This window comes from Ammospiza nelsoni, chromosome 8, assembly GCF_027579445.1.
Source record: "Ammospiza nelsoni isolate bAmmNel1 chromosome 8, bAmmNel1.pri, whole genome shotgun sequence".
Taxonomy (NCBI): domain Eukaryota; kingdom Metazoa; phylum Chordata; class Aves; order Passeriformes; family Passerellidae; genus Ammospiza; species Ammospiza nelsoni.
The window spans coordinates 17,869,451-17,889,618 of record NC_080640.1 but is presented as its reverse complement, the minus strand read 5'-3'; the positions used below and the strand labels follow the sequence as shown (position 1 = coordinate 17,889,618).

Genomic DNA, 20,168 nt, shown 5'->3' with positions numbered 1-20,168 from the left:
GTTCTCATGTGCATTCAGGGCTGCAGGAAGAGTTGTCTGTAGAGAGCTGTCCCTTCCTGCCAGTTTCCATGTGAGAGTATTTACAATTTAATCTTTACTTGCATTTATCTAGGGCAAAAGCAGATTTCTTGAGAGAGTCTGAGAAGACTGGTAAAAGAACAGCCAAAGATATGAAACTACCTCTGGCCAAAGTCACTAGGATTTGTAAAGCAGGAAATTTGATTTCTTTGCTTCCTCCTGTGAGCACTGTTCTGTACCTGACTGCTTTAGTGGCGCTTAAGGGTGCATTCAAGGGTTGGTTGTATGATTCACTGGGTATATGGGGAAAGGGAGAAGTTGTGCAGTGATAACCTTTATTTTGACCACCTTCCCCTTCCCCCTCAAAGAGTGAAATTTTGGTCAAAGAATTTTTGTGCAAACTTGTGATTTTAAAGTATTCTAAAGCTTCTTTTCCCCTTGATTTAAGTGCTTCTTTTTTTTTTTTTTTTTTTTTCTTTCTTTTTTCCCAACATTTTTAGTCACTTTTGAGGATACTGGAGAGTCCCAAGAGCCATTCAGCTTTCAGAACCTGCAGTGGATTCAATGGGCTCCTGTCCCTCCTGTCAGACATGGAGGGTGCACTGCAGGACCCTCCATCTGGGCAGTGGGCAGCAGTTGGGCAGAATTGCATCTTGGAGCTGGTTTTCCATGCTCTTCAGGGGATAACTGCAGCCCTGCACCTAGACCCTGTCAACAGCACCTTCTTCCAGAGGAATGGCCTCTTTGAAAAGATGGCAGAGGATCTGGGATCACTCGGATGCTTCTGGACAGGAGGGAAAAAGCCAATTCCTGTGAGCCTTGAGAAGACAAGGACATTTCCAGAATTCTTGGATGCAGCACTCTGTTCTTCACAACCTCTCCCAGAATGGCTAAAAAACTGCATTTGGATTCTGAATTTTCTTGATCACATGGTCAAAGGAACCCTCCATCAGGAAAGCTACTTTAAGGAGAGGAAGCCAGGGATGGGAGAAGAAGCAAGAGATGATCAGGAGGCCCCCCAAGCTCAAGAAGAGCATCCTGTTCCTTTCAAAAGACCAGTCAACAAATTACCTGCCTCTGCCTATATGCTATGGGGGAACCCTGAAGAGAAGTAAGCCTTTATTTACTACAGGAAATAGAGTACTAAGGCTGATATGTGCATTTTATATGGTAGCAAACTGAGGGAAGGTGTGATATAACCTGCCAAGGGTAAACAAACCAGTTCAATCCCAACTCCCAGGCCTCCAGGCAGTGGAAGTCTGGAAAGGTTTTGGAAAGGTAAATGATAAAAAATTGGGGTATAAGGATTTAGTGCATCAGTAGGACACAGCCCCAAGAGCTGCAGAGTTTATGTTGAAGATTGACACCTGCAAACTGGGAGCAGGAATGGAGTCTTAGAAGAAGGTTGGTGGGACTTTAATCTTGTGCTTACTCACTGCTTGAACCTGCTCTGATCAATTTTGACTTTTTCAATTATGTGGAAAGCTGCTTCCAGTCACTTGATACAATGAAAATAAAAGTTACACTAAAGTATTTTAACATGCATGTGTGTCCAAGCACGGGTGCAGACACACTCTCATTTATTCATGTTGAAATAGAGAAAATTGGGAAAGGAACAGTCATGCTGCCTACCTCATTGAATAAAGGTTTATGTCAAAACATATATCCTTGGTAGGAAGGGAAGACTATACCAGAAATCAGCATAGCTGTCAGCTGTCAATCTGTTTTGAAGCACCTGCATTTTGTAACTCATGAGATTTTTCTGTCTATTCATTTTTCTCTAGCTTTATCTTGAATCTCAATCCTTTTATCAAATTTGTTTCTGATTGGAGTTATGCTTAAAAAGGCTAAGTTGATAAGTGTGAGATTTCTTCAACCCTTACTGTAGATTATTGCAAAGTCATCTTCCAATTTACAGACCAAGACATGATGTCTGCCACTCATAGCAGCAGTCACTGAAGTCAGCAGAACTCTTTTCCCTGAGTACTGAAGCAGGCTGAATAAGCATTTCTGGTTATAGTTATACTTGTTTAAAGCAAGTAAAAGTGTGGTGGATTTCTTTGTTCCCTGTGCAGCAGATTTTACCATGTTTACTCCTTAAGTTATACTGGAAGTTTCTGATTAGTACTCAGTGCTGGGGAGAGGACTTGGTAGCTCAGGAGGAATAAATGCTCTTTGCCAAGCAGATCTTCCTAGCCTGATTTGGAAGAACATGGGTCTGTGTGTGTAGAGGACATAGAGGGTGGTAGTTGTGAGAAGTACACTGTCTGTTGTATGGATGTTAAGGGAGAAAGAGTAGGTTGGGGCAATGCTGAGAGGGGTGTGGCTCTGTCTGTCTTTCTGAAGTTACCAGGACTGAAATGAAGAAATGAGCAAGGCTTCCTATCTCCTTGTGTTCTTTTGCCTGCTGAGATGTGATGTTGTGCAGTAACTGCAGACCACTGCGGAGATATTAATCCTGAAAACTAGGACACTTTCAGTTCACAATGTCTGTCTGATTTGGGGTTGTTTATTCTGGGATGTGAAGGCACAAAAGGAAGCCAGATCAGCTAGGGGAGGTTGAAGACTGTCCATGACAGCTGTATGCAAACACAAAAGAGGAACATGTACTGGAAAGCTGACAATCTTCAAGCGATACAGCCTGTATCCTTTTCCACCAGTAAATTTTATGAAAATAAAAATAAGAAATCCCATAGTTTCTGCAAGCCTGTTGTTCCCCTAGTGCAACTTCCTCTTAGCTGTAATCCACACTCACACTTCCTCCTGAAAGGTTTCAGGCAGCAGCTTGAAAGGAGGAACTTCAATGCAGTCAGTGTAGGTGGCCTCTGATACCCCATCTTGCAACACATATTTAATATTCCCAAGGAGGCAGGGAAGGGAGGTGATCCTGCAGGAGCCTGTGGCTAATACATAGCAAAGTTAGTATTTTAATGCTGGATAATATTCTAGCCCCTTCCAGTGTCTTGTAGTCAATGATGCTGCAGACTTCTGGGAATTGACTCTGTCCTTCCCATCTAAAAACCAGCCCTCTGTGCTCCTGCAGTAATGTTTGAAACACCTTTTGTGGCAGATGGGGTCTCTGGTTATCCTTTTGTTCCTGGTGATTGGACATAGCCTGCTGCAAGCTGTGTTAACTGAGGCTGATCTCCTTGGGAGGGAAGCCCTTCTTTGTGCCCACCCCAGCAGCATGGCTGCTGCAGTTGCTGTTACCACAGACAGCTCACTGTGCTAATGGCTCTTCAGGTTCTTTGTGACATCTCATTTTGTACCCAAACCCTCTTATTTATCTTATTTAAGTAGCACCAGTGCAGAGCAGATTTGCAGTTCACACCATGAAGCTGATGAGATAGATGGAGTGGAATCACAGGGCTGATTGGATAGCCCTGGGGTAGGAGTGGGAGACAGGGGCTGTTTGCAGAGGTGAGGAGTACAGGAACACAGCTTTTGTACTAAGACAGGCCATAAAATGAGGAGCACAGAGAATTTTTATTATTCAGAATATTATTCCTAAAAACCCTTCTTGAGTCTTGTTGCCCTTCTCTGCACACACTCCAGCACCCTGAGGTCCTTGCAGTGAGAGGCCCAGAACTGGACACAGCACTCGAGCTGTAGCCTCACCTGTGCCAGGTACAGGGGCAGAATCACTCCCCTGCTCCTGCTGGCCACACTGGTGTTGATGCAGGCCAGGATGCCCTTGGCCCTGTGGCCACCTGGGCACACTCTGGCTCACCTGGGCATGGGCCAGCACACCAAGCTTGTTTCCAGCCGGTAAGCTTTCCAGCCATGATTTTGTCCCTATTGATTTTAGTGAGCTGGGATTATTCTCTTCTAAGATGGTGTGGGTTTTCTCAGGGAGATGGGAGGAGAGTGTATTTTCAATGTACTTTTTTCTGTGATATTTAAAAGCTTGCCCACCTTCATGTCAAGTACAGGTCTATGTACCCACATTGAAACCACTGCTGCAGCAACTCTTTATATCAGACCTGATTTTGATTTGTTGCACAGAAAATATTGCAGAAGAACAATTAATTTGAAATTATCCTTCTTGAGAGTGCAGTAAAAATTATTTGTCACTGTGTGGCAGTGTGCTACACACTACTCCCTGTTCTGCTGTATCAGATGAGCCTTTTTGGGAGTGGCTGACAAACATGTTTAATTGCAGCCTTTTAACCTTTCTTTACATCCCTTGTAAAACTTTTTTTTTTAATGATTACTCTTATCCTTGTACCTTGTGTTTTATCCAGTTCATAAAGTATTATACTTTATTTTGTCAGTCTAATTACAGCCATAAGATGTTGCCTTTGCTTTTCTTGTGAGATCTGCTTGGGACAGATGTTTCTGACAGTGCACATCACAGCTCCAGTTCAGAGGTGCACCCAGAAATGCTGATGATACTCTAAACAGGATGAGCCTGTAGTGCCTAAGCTAGAGTTTTTACTGTGCTGTGGGTTCATCTTTGAGCTATATCTGACCTCTAGCCTGCATCATGGCATTAGCAGATCTTCTCTGTGATGTTTCTGATTCCTCAGTTCCTTCTTGTGCCTGAACATAAAAAGGTTCTAAGTGGCAAAAATGAAGACTTGTGGGAAAGCTATTCAATTTTACTTTATTACTTTAGGCAAATTCTAGTGTTGGAAGGGGAGGATGGCATACTGATTTCATCAAGACTGTCTCACCTTTGCTTATTTCTGTTTTATTTTAAAGTACTAAGGATACTGTATGACTCAATTTATAAACTTCTAGAAAATAAAAGGATAGCACTGGTTGTGGACTGATGCATCAGTGATTCCTCTGGTTGTCTGTTTTCTGTTCTGCAAATACCTTCAATGGCAAAATTTGCTTAAAGAGGCTGCCTCACACCTTTGAATGTGCAGGTCCTTGAAATGTCAGCTCATGAGCAGGTGATGTCCTGTCTTTGTTACTCTCAGGAGGCATCCAGCTGCTCTGGGTCATTTGCTTGGTTTCCAATGCTGAGTCTGGTTGCTGCTGGGAGGATTTAATGCTGTGCTCTGCTGGAACATGGTTAGAACCTCTTTGCTGTTCTAATGATAATTATGATGTGTCCTTTTACTGCAGGTTGGAAATGAGAGACTGCACCATTGTACATCCAGGTGCTGTCTGTGTCATGGTGAGGTTGTTGCCAAGGCTGTACAAAGAAGGATATGCTCAGGTGAGTCTGAATATATCAAAATGCCATCCAAACAGTGTCTTCTACTTCTCTATAGCTTCGTTTCCAGGAATTGCTTAGTCTTTGCAAATGTGGCAATACTAAAATTTACCTAAAACGCTGTCAGGAGGAACAGCACAAATTTCATTGCATCAGTAGATGTAAGAACAACAAAAAATATTGGCTGTCAGTTTGCCAAAGCATTTCTGTGCCTGCCTGATGCAATGTATGGATTTGGGTCCCAGAATACTTATTGCAAAGGCACAATGTAGAAGTGCCTTGAAAACTGTTTTAAGTATAGCCAACAGACCAAGCAACCAGAACAGTCTGACCCTTTGGACCTAATGGTCCATAAACATTTAATGCAGCTTAGAATGTGTTTTTCTTTGTCAAACCATCCAGATATATACACACCCACTCAGAATAAATATACTGCCTGGATTGTATTGGCTGTTTGGTCTAACATGCAGTGAAAGTACACACGAAGGGACTGAAATAAACCCAGGTTCTTCATCCAGAGCTCTGAAAGGAACAAATAACTGCTGGCACATTCCAACTTTTGTTTATTGGAATCAAGCCACCAGCTAGTGAAATTTTGTTCATTACAGTAATTAATTTCTGAAAAACAAGTAGAAGGGTTAATTGGATGAGAGTGTCATTGAGAAATTGGAATTGGCTCCAGGACATGAGCTCTGTAAGAAGGAGAGCCTCTGCGATCCTCAGTAGATGGCAGTGTTCTTAAAAGTATGAAGGACTACAGCACAAATTCCAGTTATGTATTTAAGTATGCTTATATTTTCTTTTTTTCTCTCATTCCTCTTTTCTTAGTCAATAAGAAATTATTACTGGTAGAGTTTTAGTATTTCTGTTGTGAATATGATTGCCTCAGGTAAAATTGGACCACTATTATGCAAAGTCCTGAGTCAAACCCTACCTAGGAGTTAACAAATGTCTTGAGGAATACTCATAAAATAACCTGCAAAAAGGTTAAAGGAAAAATAGAATTTTCCTGGCTATTTCTATTGAAAAATCATTGAATAAGACAGAGAATAAATGGAATATTTCAGAGCTTGGGGAGCTCACTGATGCTGCCAGGTAGAGACATAAAAGGCTGGACTTTATTGGCTTTGTGCCAGGAGATTCTACTTGGAACACAGGAGTCAGGTAAGATCTGATGCAAAAGGTTTAAGCCCAGTGGCTAGTGAAGGGGAGCTATGTGCCAAAAGGAAAATAACTGAAGCAATTACTCTTTGGGTAGATATATTCTGTCCCAAACAGGTTACTATTTCTTTTTCTAGTGCTACAATATTTAACAGCTAGATGAGATGAAATAATGGCTTTCTGGATGTACTGCAGACTTTGATGAAAAAGTCTTAAGGGACTCCTTGCTCTGAATTTAAGACTGAATCAAAAAGTACCCTTTTTGGGAGCAAATGTGGAGAAGAAGGGACAATAACTCATGTCTTTCTGCTTGTTTTAGTGCCATGATAAATACTTTAGGTCCAAGCGTCTGAGAGTAATCTGGAAAAATCTTAGAATCAGTTCAGATCATGTGTGATTCCTTTGTTTTCACAGAATTAGCAATGAGAAAGCACTGCTTTTACGGAAACTTTAATGGGACTCAATAAAATTAATGTACTTTCAATTCTGACCCTCAGAAATAATATCAATTTCCTGCCAATTTTGCAACTTCTCAGTGACCTTTGTCAGACTCAGGAAATGATGGGCTGAATCAATGCTGAACCTGTCAGTGTAGAAAACCCAGTAGCAGACAGTAAAACAGGTGATTTTGCACTTCAGCCATTTCCTTATACTTTCTGACATTTAAGAGCTGAAGACAATAGATTTGTGGATGTATATTCCTGCCATTGCTAGGCATGAGAAAAAATAATTTGAATTTTATGGGTCCAGAAACTTGCTTAAAACTTTTAAACTGACCAAGAGGTTTGAGTCAGTAAGCAGTTTTCAAGTCAGTAAGTTGTATTTAGAGGACATTGCTCATGTTCATGCCTATGACTGGAACTAAGCCTGTTTCCATCAGACTCTGTTGTTTGACCACATACAAGATAGATTTTCCTTTCATTAATATGTTGTCTGTTCAGTGATGAAAGATTGCCTTGCAAATGTTTCAAACACTTTGTAAATAGAGACAGGTTCCCATCCACTTCAGATATGTGGCCCAGGATATTCACAGTGTATTTTCTACCTTGAGAAGAAAGATGTTTCCTTTCAGACATATGTCATCCTTGACTGAAATTTTAAGATTCCAAAGTGTCATGACAAATCTTTCCCATTTGTAATGTCAGATACAGAGATCATCTAGATCTGACAAAAGTGGGTAAGGGAAAGGAAAGAATTTTTTAGAAGAGAATAAGAGCTTTTTCAGTTCTGTCTCATCATCCTGGCAGGTTTCTTCTGAATACCAACAAAAAATAATCCTCACACAATTCATCATGTAAATTATTTACACTTTTGCTAAGTAATACTATTGCTTCCACAGCTGGATTTTTCCTTTTTGTTTTCGTCCATGTCTCTTGTATAATGAGCTGCTGTCGTAGTCACTGCTGTGAAATCAACATCAATAAGGATTTTGCAATTTTTAAAAAGACACTTATCCCTGTTTTAAATTTAGGCTAAATTACTTGTTCTCCCTTTAGGTGTTAAAAAAGTTAAATTTTTCAGGTATTTCTGCACACATAATTATTGCTATTTTGTTCTTCAATCTAAAGAAATTGCATCCTTTTGAAGTGAATGCACAGTGACAAAAGTTCATCATTTTTGCATACCTTGAAAATAGCATGAAAAACCTGAAGACGAATAACAGGGAATTAAATTCAGCTACCAAGTTTTGAAACTATGGGCTCTTAGGAGAAAGAATCTGGGAATTACTTACCAGATTGGACAAATTGCTAGGTGACATTTGCCCTTAAAACTCTGAGGCAGAGCTCAGCTGCATTCTAACTGCACCTTCAATATCCTGATTCACAGTGCAAGTAATAAGTGTTAAGAAAATCAATCCATGCACACAGAAATACACAGCATGGTTTCTTGGCCACCTTTAATATTTCCGCTAAAATCTCATTTTACTGGAACAAAAATCCATGAAAACAGCTCATTTTATTCAAAACAAAGCAATATTGGTATTGACAGAGCTGCTAGGCTAATGAAAACAATCAATCTTTTTGTACACCATTATGCTTTTATTGGATTTATTTTGGAATAAAACAGTTGCTTCACTTAGTCAAGACCCGTGACATCCTCTGTTTAGTGTTATTTACACATATTTTCCTGCATATAGTCAGAAATGAAGTAAAATGTTAATTAAAAGATTTTAAAAGTTTTGGAACTTGTAAACACTCAGAAATAATGTAGTTTAGTCTGGTGGATGCTTTCTGTGTGTAATGCTATGCACAGTGAAAGGTATGTCCCTGGCAATGAATAGTCCTTCAGAGAGAAGAAAATGTTATCCAAAGAGCTCACCCTTAGGAAATGTTATACAAAGAACACACCCTTCAGATATGACAAATTTAGTTGAGTTTGCAAAAACAGTATGTATGTTACAACGGATGTATTGTTTTCTAAGTGCTGCAGCGGGGGGCACTTTGAACACGAATTGTCCTGTGTTGGCTTTGAAATTGTCCTGTGTTGGCTTTGTCTGGTTGAATGAAAAAGAGCTCAATTCCTCTTTCCACTTAAGCTTATTCTGAATCTGGTTGCTTCTCATTCATGTTATAAAATCAAATCCCATTGCCTTTATTTGTGTGTCTGTCCGTATTGTTGTCCTTTTCTTTAAAAGTTTGCATGTCTATTTCCTGGAACATCATGTGAGAAAGTTTGAAAGCTCTTTGAAATAGGGAATAATTAATCTTTGTAAGATTTGTGTTTAAATATATGATCCAGTTACTTTTACATGAAATCTAGTTAGGTCAATGGGGTACAATGCATTCCTAACTGGAAGCTAATTGCTCTAAAGATAATTTAGGAGAATTGAGAGACTTAAAGATCATTAAGAAGCAATAATGAAGCAAAGCTTCAATTCAGCAGATCATATAGACAAGTGTTTAAAATTGTTTCATGACATTGCTTGATACAGTTTTCTTTAAGAACAGTGCTTTTAGAATGAAGAGTAGATCATATCAATATTGCTCTCCACAGGCTTATTGTTATATATATTCTGAATTCCTGTGTTGGTCTTGGAGCTTATGCCCAGTAACCTGTCCTTGGTGGTGATGCCTTGTTTTTGAATGCCAGCTGATTGTTTGCTTCCTTCACTGCCACAGAGACGAGGCAGGAAAGCTGAGCTGTGGATGGCCAGGCAGCTGCTCAGATGAATATATGCACATTGTTTTAGTGCAGAGCTTGATAGAACAGCCATGCAGTTCTGCTTGAGCCTCTCGCCTCAGGGGCTTCTTTTCTGGACCAGATGTTAACACTCAGGGATTTGACAATTGAAAAACAAATTAAAACAGAATAAATCAGTTGTCCTGTACAGTTTAGTTCCAGCTCTCTGACTTTACTTCTGTGTCCATTTCAGCTTTCCCAGGAGATCCAGTGTGCTCTGGTTGATCATATCCAGTCCTTGGTGAAGTCAGAGAAGAGCCGTCAGGTGATGTGTGAGTGTGGCCTGCTGAGCACAGTCATCACCTCCTGTCAGGATGCTTTCTGCAGTGACAGCCACCCCCTGCACCTGCCCCTCACCAGGGTCTTTGAGAAGCTTGCATCACAGGCTGTTGAGCCACATGTGTTAAGGTATAAGATTGTGTCTAATGGAAGCAATTTGCTTTAGTGGTGCTTTTTTTGGCAAAGTTTAGTAAATAATTAGATGCTTCACGTAGAGCTCTAATTCAGCAAGACTCAGACTTTTCGTTCAAGTCCCAATTAATCCTCCTTCCTCACTGATTTGCAGGATATATGCTTAAATGACTCCTGAAGATGGTGTGTGTCTGTAGTGTTCTGCATCATCACTGCAGGGGTTATAAAGCCTCTTATGAATGAACTAATTAAGTCACTGTAAAACAAACAGGGTTATTCTCTCCTGGTATTTATTCTCTCCTGGAGAAGCTGTTTTCTGCAGAGTAAAAATGACTTCCTCATGTCTCAGATCCATGTCAATGACAGATGCAAAAATAAAAAGTGCATCCTTTTTCCTCATGTGCTGTTTCCTGTTCGAGGTTGCATTTAATTCAATAATGCTGACAAGTGCTAAATATTACAGTACCTAACAGCTACCAGAGTGCAGAAGAATATATTCAGTGGAAGACTGTATTTCTTTCAGTCAAATAGGGAATAGGATTTATAAAAAATCACTCCATAAAAATCTCTGACCCATAGTTCTTTTTCCCTGAAAAATTAGAACCATTCAAAAATACCGATGAAGAAAAGCAATCTTTGTTATTTTTTTTCAACATGAAAATCTTGAAAGGAAATATAAAGCAAGCAAAATATTTGTGTTGCTACAATGGAAAAGGTTTCTTCTGTTCTATTTGGGATGTCTTTAAAAATCGGTGTTTAGTAAAATAAATTGCTCTCAAGAAGTCTAAGTTCTATTGCATGGTTGCTGTGACTCCAAGTGTCTGGCTTGTTTTCCTTTTTTGAAATGGCTTTTTTTTTTTTTTTTAGGCAATTTTTGTGGCTGGGAGGTTCTCAGTTAGTACCTTCTAGACCCAGCACAAACAAGACCAAGGTCCTTTCCTGTCAGGGGAGTGATTTAGCTAATGCAGGTAAGCACACAATGAACAGGGGCTGAGTTAGAGATTCCTCTGCAATGACTGGAAACTGCTGTTGAGTATGTTGCTCCAAGACAGTCCCTGTGAAGCTGGAGTATGCCTAGAAGAGTTTCACTGGGTATTTCCCCAATTGGATGGTACTTGACCAACACTGAGAGCTGATCTAATGGCTAGCAGAGATCAAATTAAATCTTTTCTCAAGTTAGATGCTGAGTATATACTCAGATTTTGCTGGATCGGACATGGACATGGTTTATAAAAACACTAATATTCTACAAACCAAGGGGAGTGTCTCCTTTGTTTTGCAGCATATTTTTCTAGTGATTTACAGACAGAAAGAGAATAAGCATGGGAATAAAGAGCACTGCTTTTTGTAGTCCCTAGCATATCCTAGTAATCTACCTTATGCTTATGCAGGCAGTCTGAGTCGTTTCTCTGCTCTAATGTATTTTATAGATGAGAGGCTACAATAGTATTTGCAGTAGTATTTATAGAGTAGTATTTGGTGCTTAACCCAGTCTCATGCCTGAGACACCTGATACAGCATAGTCTGTATTTGAGTCTTATGCTCTTTGCAGTCAATCTTCAAATCCTTACTGTGTGTTGCTTGGGACTATTCTGTTACAGCACAGTTGAATGAATGGTCTTTAAGAAGAATGAAACCAATGGGTTTAGGATATTTTTTAATAAAAAGAGTTCTGGAGCTGCCTGAAGATGTGTGGGAAGAAAATATGGCAAAAATATGACTATGGATCTCCTGAAAACCTCCGATTTTAAAATGTCTTCAGTGCAATATTTTTTTGTATTGCTGTAGGATTTCTGTGGGCTGCTGAGGTAGTGTTATCTCAAGAGCATGAAGTGCTGTTCTGAGCAGGGATACCTAGAATATGGGCAATACCTGTGGCTGGAAAATGACTTGCAGACATTGATCTGGTTAGGCACTGTGTTCATCTTTCAGGTTCAGAAGAGAGTGTGGTGGGCAGTAAATCTGATCCTCAGACCATTGTGCCTGTCAGGAGCTCTCCTTGGCTGTCTAAGGGATCTGCACTGGCACTCCAGACTGCCATGAGTCTCATCTCCATGACAGCCCCTCGGAACTTCCAGCTGCACGGCGCTGCTTTGGCTCCATCCTTTGTGGAGTTTGACATGTCCATGGAAGGCTATGGGTATTGCTGCTGTGGCTTTTATTTTAGCTGCTCTGGGGTCTCCAACCCTTACTCTGAGCACAGTAACCATTCACTTCTCTCTTCATCCTAATCTATATATCCTCTGGCTACCTTCCATGCAGCAATGTTGCCAGTACCTTTTGTTACTGTCTTATTGCTGACAGCCTCTGCTCTGCCTTGCTACCATGATCCTGCAGTACCAGAGGCTACTGGTGACCCTCAGGGATGATTTTGTTTCTGATGAAGGGTTCTTGCTTGCTTTTTTATAGGTGTTTATACCTGCCTACCTTGGCCACTGTCATGGGATCCAGTGCAGACCAATCTGTCTCGGGAGGGACTGGCATAGGTAAGCACTGTGACACACCTACAGCTTCTGGGAGCACTGACTCTGAGCCCCAATGAAAATATTCAACAGCTGTAAGAAAGGGCAGCACATAAGCTGTGTGTTCCAAAACACTTGTGTCTCTGTGTCCCAGACCAGCTCTGAACTGTAAAGCTTGTACTGCTCAGCAAAATGGGGAATTGGGTGCAGCTTTGTACTGTGATGAATGAATATTAGCAATACAAATTTAAAGCAGGCTTCTAAGAAAACAGTCTTAGCCAGTAAGAGTCACCAGATTTTAGGGTGATCTATGGAAGGAATAGTATCTTTCACTTAATGGGATTCTCCTATACAACAAAATACTCTATTGGGTGGACTGGGAAATGGCTGAACCTTTTGCTTCCTGAGTTTTTGTGAAATTTGAGAACTTGTTTCTAGCTCAGAGATTGCTAATTCATCTGCTCCACAGCATGGAGATCTAGTGCTCATTTCCCATCAGTCAGCTTTAGGCCATTTATACATGCGCAGAGAGTCATATGTACAATCTCTGTGATATTGAATGCAGGCAATGGAGTCCAACAGAATAGAAATTAAATTCCATAATCTAATGATGGTTCTTCCCTGGTATGGAAGAATGAAAAGCAGTTTGCTAATGGCTGCACAAGGAAAGCAACTTGCTTAATGCTTTTTTGCTCCTGTCCACAGGCAGCAGGACGTTCCCTCCCTCCAGTGGCCTGACACTGTCCTGCTGGTTCCTGGTGAGCAAGTTTGGCTTGGTGCACAGCAGCCACCCACTCCGCTTCCTTACCATTGTCAGACACATGTCAAGAGCAGAGCAAGAATTTGTTTGCTTTTCTGTAAGCTTCTTCCCACAGGACCTTTCTTTGGTCATTTCTACAGAGGAAGTAGAATTCCAGCCACTTGGTAAGGCTCTTTTCAGTCAAGTTGCAGTGCTGTGTCTTCTTGTTATCTGGAATTTTTCATTAATAAATTTCCTCTTCTTTGAGGTACCCAGAATATTAATGAGATTTCTCTTCAGTTTTCTTCTTGAATCCAGTCATGATTGTAATTGTTGCCCGTGTTTAATTTTTAAGTTTGCTGTAGGCACTGTGAATTACTGCAATATTCAATTGAAAATTTTTGAGTGTCATTTATATTCTGGAGTGCAGTTGTGGAGACTGGGCATGAACAATTCAGTTTTGTATGACACTAAGCAGGTTTGGAGAGTAGGACTGAGGATTTGGGGAGTGATCTTGCTTCCTAATGAAACAACTAATTTCCTCTCCTTGCTTTCACAATGTTTTCTATTATGCCAGTCTGTTAATATTGTTCCCTGCTGATATTTATACCCTTTTTCCTTACTGAGTAGATGCTTCAAATGTAAATTTGATTGAGTATTCCAGAGGAGGTTGGAAATGATGTGGGAATAGTAGCTGGGACTTTGATGAACAGCTGACATTGTGTGAGTGCTCTGATTGCCTCTGATAATGATAAAAATTCCAGCCTTTTTTCATAAAAGCTACAAATTAATATAGAGACTTCTGTCATCTCATGGATCTGCTAGGGACTTTTTCTCTGTGTCAGCTAACTCTGTAAATATACAGAGGGGTTCTCCTCTTAGTGAATGTGCTGGGTTTGTCCTAGTTCAGGGCAGGTTTGCAGCATCAAGGCAGACAGCAGGTGTTATTTGGAAGGGTGACATGTTGTATGCTGGAGGCATCTTGAGAGCTGTGCAAGTTGTAGGTCCTGAAACAGACCTTGGGCAGTGTTTTAAAGAATTTAGACCTAATAGCATCAAAGCATGCTGTACCCACAGAATGTCATGTTCTTCCTGTCACATTTGAAAGTTGTGTTCCAGAGGCAGGTGAAGATGAGAAACTTTCTGCTGACTTATCGCTTTTTTTGCTGTTACAGATATTATGGAACCTGAGGCTGAGGTCCTAAATCCCTCCCCATTTCCAAGGCAAGTCAAGTTTGGCTGTGGTAAACTTCTGGTCACTGGCCAGTGGCATCACCTCACAGTGACAGTTGCTAAGGAAGCAAAGAAGAACTGCATTGTGTCAGCTTATATAAATGGCCAGATGCTTGGCTCTGCAAAGGTAAAGGCTCTCTGCATAGATCCTGTGCCTGGCTTTGGCCTTGCTTTGCTTTTCATTTCCATCTCCCAATACCATGAGATTTCAGTAATTATCTGAGAAACTCAAAGCATGGTGATTTACACTTTTAACACATGCCACTGTGCTGGGTGTGAGTGGAGTCAGAAATGTGTACAAAACAGGGAGTACTTGTGCTGCTTTTCAGAACTGTGTTCTCTGCTCATACTGATGCTTTGCGCTTGCTCTTCTCTCCCCCTTCAGCATGTAGAAAACCAGGCCAATTTGTGTGGTGATGCTCCTCTAGAGCTGGGGACACTTGGCATGCAGGTAGCTCAGGGTTATGTTGCTGGAATTCATTTATACCCTTAGGTCAACATTTTCTGAGTTTACTAGTGATTCAGAGGATTTATCAGTTTAAACCTAACATCTGCAGAGGTTGTCAGCTATAAAAAGTGTACTTCACATCAAGGTGTGGCCAGACAGCCCTAAATCAAGGATGACTTGGATTTAGGCTAAAACTTGCAAAGATGATGAGTTACACAGAGAGTCTCCATTCCTTCTTTTCAAGAAAGCTCTTAAAAGTGGAAAGGTCACACAAAAATAAGCTGCTGTGACTGGTCAGCTCTTTGCTGAATCCAAAGGTGGGAGGAGTTTCCTCAAGCATCTTATTTGGTCATGTATTATTTTATATCTTATTTGGTCAAGCTGTCCTCTTTCTCCTACACCCTTTGAACAATCAGTCAGTGGTCTTTTTCTCACTAGCACACTAAGCACTCAGGAACAGATAGGTGTTCCTCAGGTTTAGTTGTTCAGATGATATCAATTCATGCGTTCATTGCTAATATTGGTGTACTGGCAGTTCCCCTAATATGCAATTTCTCGTGATTTTTGTCACGCAGCAGTCAATTCACAAGTTGGATGAAATAGCAGGAAAAAGTAATCCAAATGTACCTGAAGGGTTCATAATCTACAAGATAAATGAGAATAGCCCCTGGTTTCTATTATTAATATCATCATGCTCCTGGTTTTGCAGTTAATCTCTTACTATTTCAGAGGTCTTGTTTTTGGATTTTGAATACAGTGTAGAAAATGCAGCCTGTTCTTGCTATTTTATCTCTGGTTGGTGTGGTGGATTTTTTGGTTTTTGAGTAGAATCTTTTTATGAATTGAAACTTTTAATCTTGGTCTCCTTTTTGTTCCCATATTTCAATTCAATCTCAGCATGTGCAAAGCTCACTGCTGTAAACACAACCTGTTTAATTCCAAGTATTCTCTTTCCCATACTTGAGAAAAATCATCTGTCTTATAAATGCCTTTTGGGACCTATATCCATTTCAAGAATGAAAATTGAATTCAATTTGACTTCCTTCAAATGAGACTGAAAGTCATCAATAAAACTAGGCCTAAACATTGCAATTGATGAAAGAATTCACAACAAGTGTGTTTAACATTCAGTGAAACAGTTCATATGAATAAAATAATCCTTTAGTAAACAAAAGATTGTCCCAGTGTTGGGCTCACTGGTTAATGTAAGTCTTCATCTTGATATGTACAGTGAAGAAAAGATGGCCTAAGAAGTTAGAAATGGATGAAGGCTGTTAACAATACTAAAGGATATTTTTAGTTGGTGGAGCTGGAGTGGGGTGTGTTACTGTGCTGCAACAAGTCTAATGTTATTCACTGAAGTGTCAACTCCTGCCTCTTAATATTGACCATCCCTGTTTTCTAAATCTCAGTAGTCAGAGACCAGTAAATGCTTGGAGTCTCCCATCCTGGCAACAAATTATTAAAGACAGGGCTAAGCCCCAAAGTACAATATAGTTTCTCTTTACCAAAAATTCCAACTACTTCCTCTACAGTTAAATAAAATAGACTCAGTTTAGGAGGCCAAATCATTATTCAGGTACCCAAAAAAAATGGCCCTGTTTTCTAAACAATGTTAGTTCCGCTGAAGCTCACTGATGCAATTGGACAATCTACACTCTTCAAACACTGCTTATTCTCCATTAATGCCAGTACAAAGTAACTGTAACTTGCCTTTCTGTGTTGAATGTCCCAGTCAGGGTTATGAAGTTAGGAAAGGAAATATGTCTGGAGTCAAGACAGGGTTTTCCTTTGCCAATACTTGCAATTCTTTTTACTGTGTTTTTGGAACAATAATTTGGCTTAAACATTCAAAATGCTTATGTTTACAGTACTTAAAGTCCAATTTCTTAACGGTAGTTAATAATTGCTGTGTTGGGTTGGCCTTGGCTGGATGCCAGGTGCCCACAAAGCAGCTGTATCACTCCCCTTCCCAGCTGGACAGAGGAGGGAAAGTGAGATGGAAAATGGCTTGTATGTTGAGTTTATTTAAGCAGAAGTGAGTGTTCATGTGCACAAGCAAAGAGAAAAAAAAATAAAAAGGTTTATTCTCAACTTCCCATCAGTGACTGCTGTTGAGTCACTTCCTGGGAAGCAGGCCTTCAGCACATGGAGCAGTAGGTATAGGAGGCAAGCATTGTAAATAATGAATTCCCTCCCTTCCTCCTCCTTTCCTTAGCTTATATGTCTACATTGACATTATATGGTATGGAATATTTGTTTTTAATTTGGGTCAGCTGGCCTAGTTTTGTGCCCTCCCAGGATCTTTCCCTCCCCCAGCCCCTTGATGAGGGCAATGTTGGAGAGCTGATGCTGCCAGCTCTGCTCAGTAAGAGCCACAGCTCTGGTGTGTTCCCAACCCCTCTGTAGCTGCCAGGGCAGAGCACAGCACTGTGAGGCTGCTGTGGGAGAAGGAGCTGCAGCTGAGCCAGGCCCAGTATGATTGTGTTACACAGCTGAGACCTCAATGAGCAAAGGGGTGGCAGGCAGCACCATACAGGGACAAGACCCCAGGGCACCCTGAGTGCACTGGATCCCCCCAGTGAATTCCTCCTCTGTTGCAGATGCAGTATCTCCAGCCTTTACCAGGTAGCTGCATTTCCATGGATCCCTCTTTCTTTGTTGATGTCTACGGCTACATAGCCACCCCTCGCATTTGGAAACACAAGTCCTCCTTGACCTGGCGCCTTGGTCCTACACACTTGTTTGAAGAAGCCATTTCTGTGGAAACCATGGAAGTTATTATTAAGCTTGGCCCTCAGTATTGTAGCAACTTCCAAGCAGTACAGCTTCAAGGTATGTGACAATTCTCATAACTGCCACTGTTAGAGCAGTGTTCTTTCTATTCTTTTCATCTTCTATTAGTGTTCCAACTGTGTCTAGAGATCACTCAAAAGTCTGGAAAATGGCATTACTGAATGTTGTACAAGATTGTAGTGAGATATATGAGGATCTTGTAATGTTCTGTGAATTGGACAGAAGGGTAGGAATCAAGCAGCAGAGAGAGATGAAGACTAAAGAGGAACAGCATGTCCTGAGTTGCAAGGTTGTGATTTCTGTTGGACAAACTTTAAAGCAGAAGCTTTAAGTGAGGCATTCTGTATTAACGGGGGGGAAAAGGCAGAAGGAGAAGTATGGAGTTTAACTGCAAATGCCTGCAGAATAAGAGAGAGGGGCAGGGGAGTAAGTTACATTCAATTTAATGAAGAGGCTTTTTAACTAAAGTATGCTGTTAGCTTCAATTATTAAACAGACAGACAAAACATTTCAGTTATTGATTACTCTTTGTCCAACAAGTAGTGCATTCCCCTCCATGCTAGAGTTTAGGATGAAATGGGATGGCCATTTCTCATTTGAAAACAACAAAATAATCTTTCTTGGTCATACTCCAGCCTAAAAGAATACAAAACCACTGTCTGAGACTACTCCATCTGACAGAATGCTGTAAATATACACAAAAAGTTGCAAGTCAAGTGTGGGAAGGGGTTATTGAGAGAGAAATGGTGTCAAAATACAGCTCTGAAATAAAAACATTACCTTAGAAGTCAGAAGGATTTGATTTTTTGAATCATTGGGACTTTATGAAGTCTGGGGGCTTGTTTTCAGCATAGTTCTTCCCAGATGGACTTCAGTACTAATCACAGGTTGTGGCCATGTGACTCTAGGGATGCCCTGTTTAGGGGAGATCACTGAGCAACATATAAGATGTGATCTCCTGATTGTGAAATGATCTCACTCTCTCTGCACTCTCCCTATTTCCATCAAAACATCCAAAGAAACTCAGGCAAATGGAAATTTTGACTAAAAAGTTTTATACAATCCCTCCAAATACTACAGTGAGGTTTTTTTCCCCTTAAAATGGGTTTTTGACCTTGTTGCAAACAGCAGTGGGAGTTTTTGGCGGTGGTGTGTCCTGTCTCCCCACTATCTCGTTGCTTCTTGTTAATCAGCTCAAGTTGTGCAGAGGCGTAGTCTGCAGACCAAGTGCTGCTGGAAGGTGACACAGTCTTGAGGCATTTTATTTATAGTCAATCTTCATGTGGTGTGTGAACTAATTTTTTGTCTAAAAGGGCAGTGTTACCAGCATTAGTAAACAGTTTTGCAAGTCAGCTGTTTTCCCAGTCTATAAAACTGTTAAAAATACAACATGACTTTTTTTTTTTAATAAAGATACATATAGTTTTTCCAAGTGTGAGAATGAATAGGAAATTCTTTAAAGAAATGCATAAGAGAATTTCATACTAAACTGCGGAACCTGGTACTATTGAAAAGTTTCCCAAATGTTGTGAGTTGGCAGCCCTGAACTTTTGCCTCTGCTCTCCTTCCACACAAATCTTTGTTTTGAGTACCCCAATAAAGTTCTCAGAAACAGAAGGCCTCTGAAATGTTTTCTGTGTCCAGAAAGTTTGTTTATACTGTGTGGGCAGAGAGAGGGGTTTATTATGGACATTTCTGAGCTCCATGAGATGTTATGAGAGGATACAGAATCAAGGCAAAGCAGCTACCAGGGGACGCAGCCATGTGCTGGTGATGCGAGCTGCCATGGCCTGTGTTGCAAAGGGTGAATGCTTTTTCATGGTTATAGTTAAGACAAAGTAAAATTATTTCCTAAACATTCCTCCAGTTATTTTTCACCTGCCTCTCTCCTGTCTTGCATAAGGCACAGTGAAGTTCCTTCAGACATTCACAGCCTTTGTTGTTTTAGGTGAGGACCAGTGCAGTGATCGTATCGTTGCACCTCTGGTGGCAGAAGAGAAGATTTCTTTTGGAATCAATGCCGTGTGCTCATCTCTCACTACAGTCCAAGATATAAAGAGCTCTTACAATGAAGTGGATGGTCGGCTGATTGCCAAAGAGGTCACAAATTTCCCTTTCTTAAACAAGCTTTCTCTAGCTTCTAATCAGTTTCCTAGAGCCAAATTTCTGACTTTGTCTTACCTGTGTACCTTCAGAAATTTCTTTTTTCCATTCTTTAACTTTGTTCTACTCATAGGTTAATTTTCACCTATTAAAAGCATTTTTTGAAACAGGAACAGAAGCCATAATTTTCAGATTTTAGCATAATTTGTTTCAGTCTGTTTTCTTAATGTCTTCACAGGGACTTTTTACATGCTATTCTATTGTTCTTTCTAATACCAGGTCTATTGATATATGAAAGTAGTGGCATTGAAGGATGTTGTTGGTGGGTGAATATTTGTCCTTACAATCAAATTTTTATCACTTATTAGTCTAAAATTATTAAAATAATTTAAACTATTAGAGCAATTCATTTTTTAGTGTCCCTGATACTATCAAAAATTTTCCTAAAGT

The 20,168-nt window shown here is 40.4% G+C and overlaps 1 protein-coding gene across 1 annotated transcript in view; it reads left to right on the top strand.

The window, feature by feature from the left end:
* The window catches only part of WDFY4 (WDFY family member 4), a 112,411-nt gene that overhangs the window by 18,418 nt on the left and 73,825 nt on the right, over nucleotides 1-20,168 (top strand). Inside the window, exons 12-21 of the mRNA XM_059477409.1 lie at nucleotides 519-1,129; nucleotides 5,095-5,188; nucleotides 9,720-9,934; nucleotides 10,805-10,905; nucleotides 11,870-12,077; nucleotides 12,347-12,423; nucleotides 13,105-13,323; nucleotides 14,314-14,498; nucleotides 17,423-17,654; nucleotides 19,564-19,715. Coding sequence (XP_059333392.1) covers nucleotides 519-1,129; nucleotides 5,095-5,188; nucleotides 9,720-9,934; nucleotides 10,805-10,905; nucleotides 11,870-12,077; nucleotides 12,347-12,423; nucleotides 13,105-13,323; nucleotides 14,314-14,498; nucleotides 17,423-17,654; nucleotides 19,564-19,715 — 2,094 coding nt within the window. The remainder of the gene's footprint in view (nucleotides 1-518; nucleotides 1,130-5,094; nucleotides 5,189-9,719; nucleotides 9,935-10,804; nucleotides 10,906-11,869; nucleotides 12,078-12,346; nucleotides 12,424-13,104; nucleotides 13,324-14,313; nucleotides 14,499-17,422; nucleotides 17,655-19,563; nucleotides 19,716-20,168) is intronic.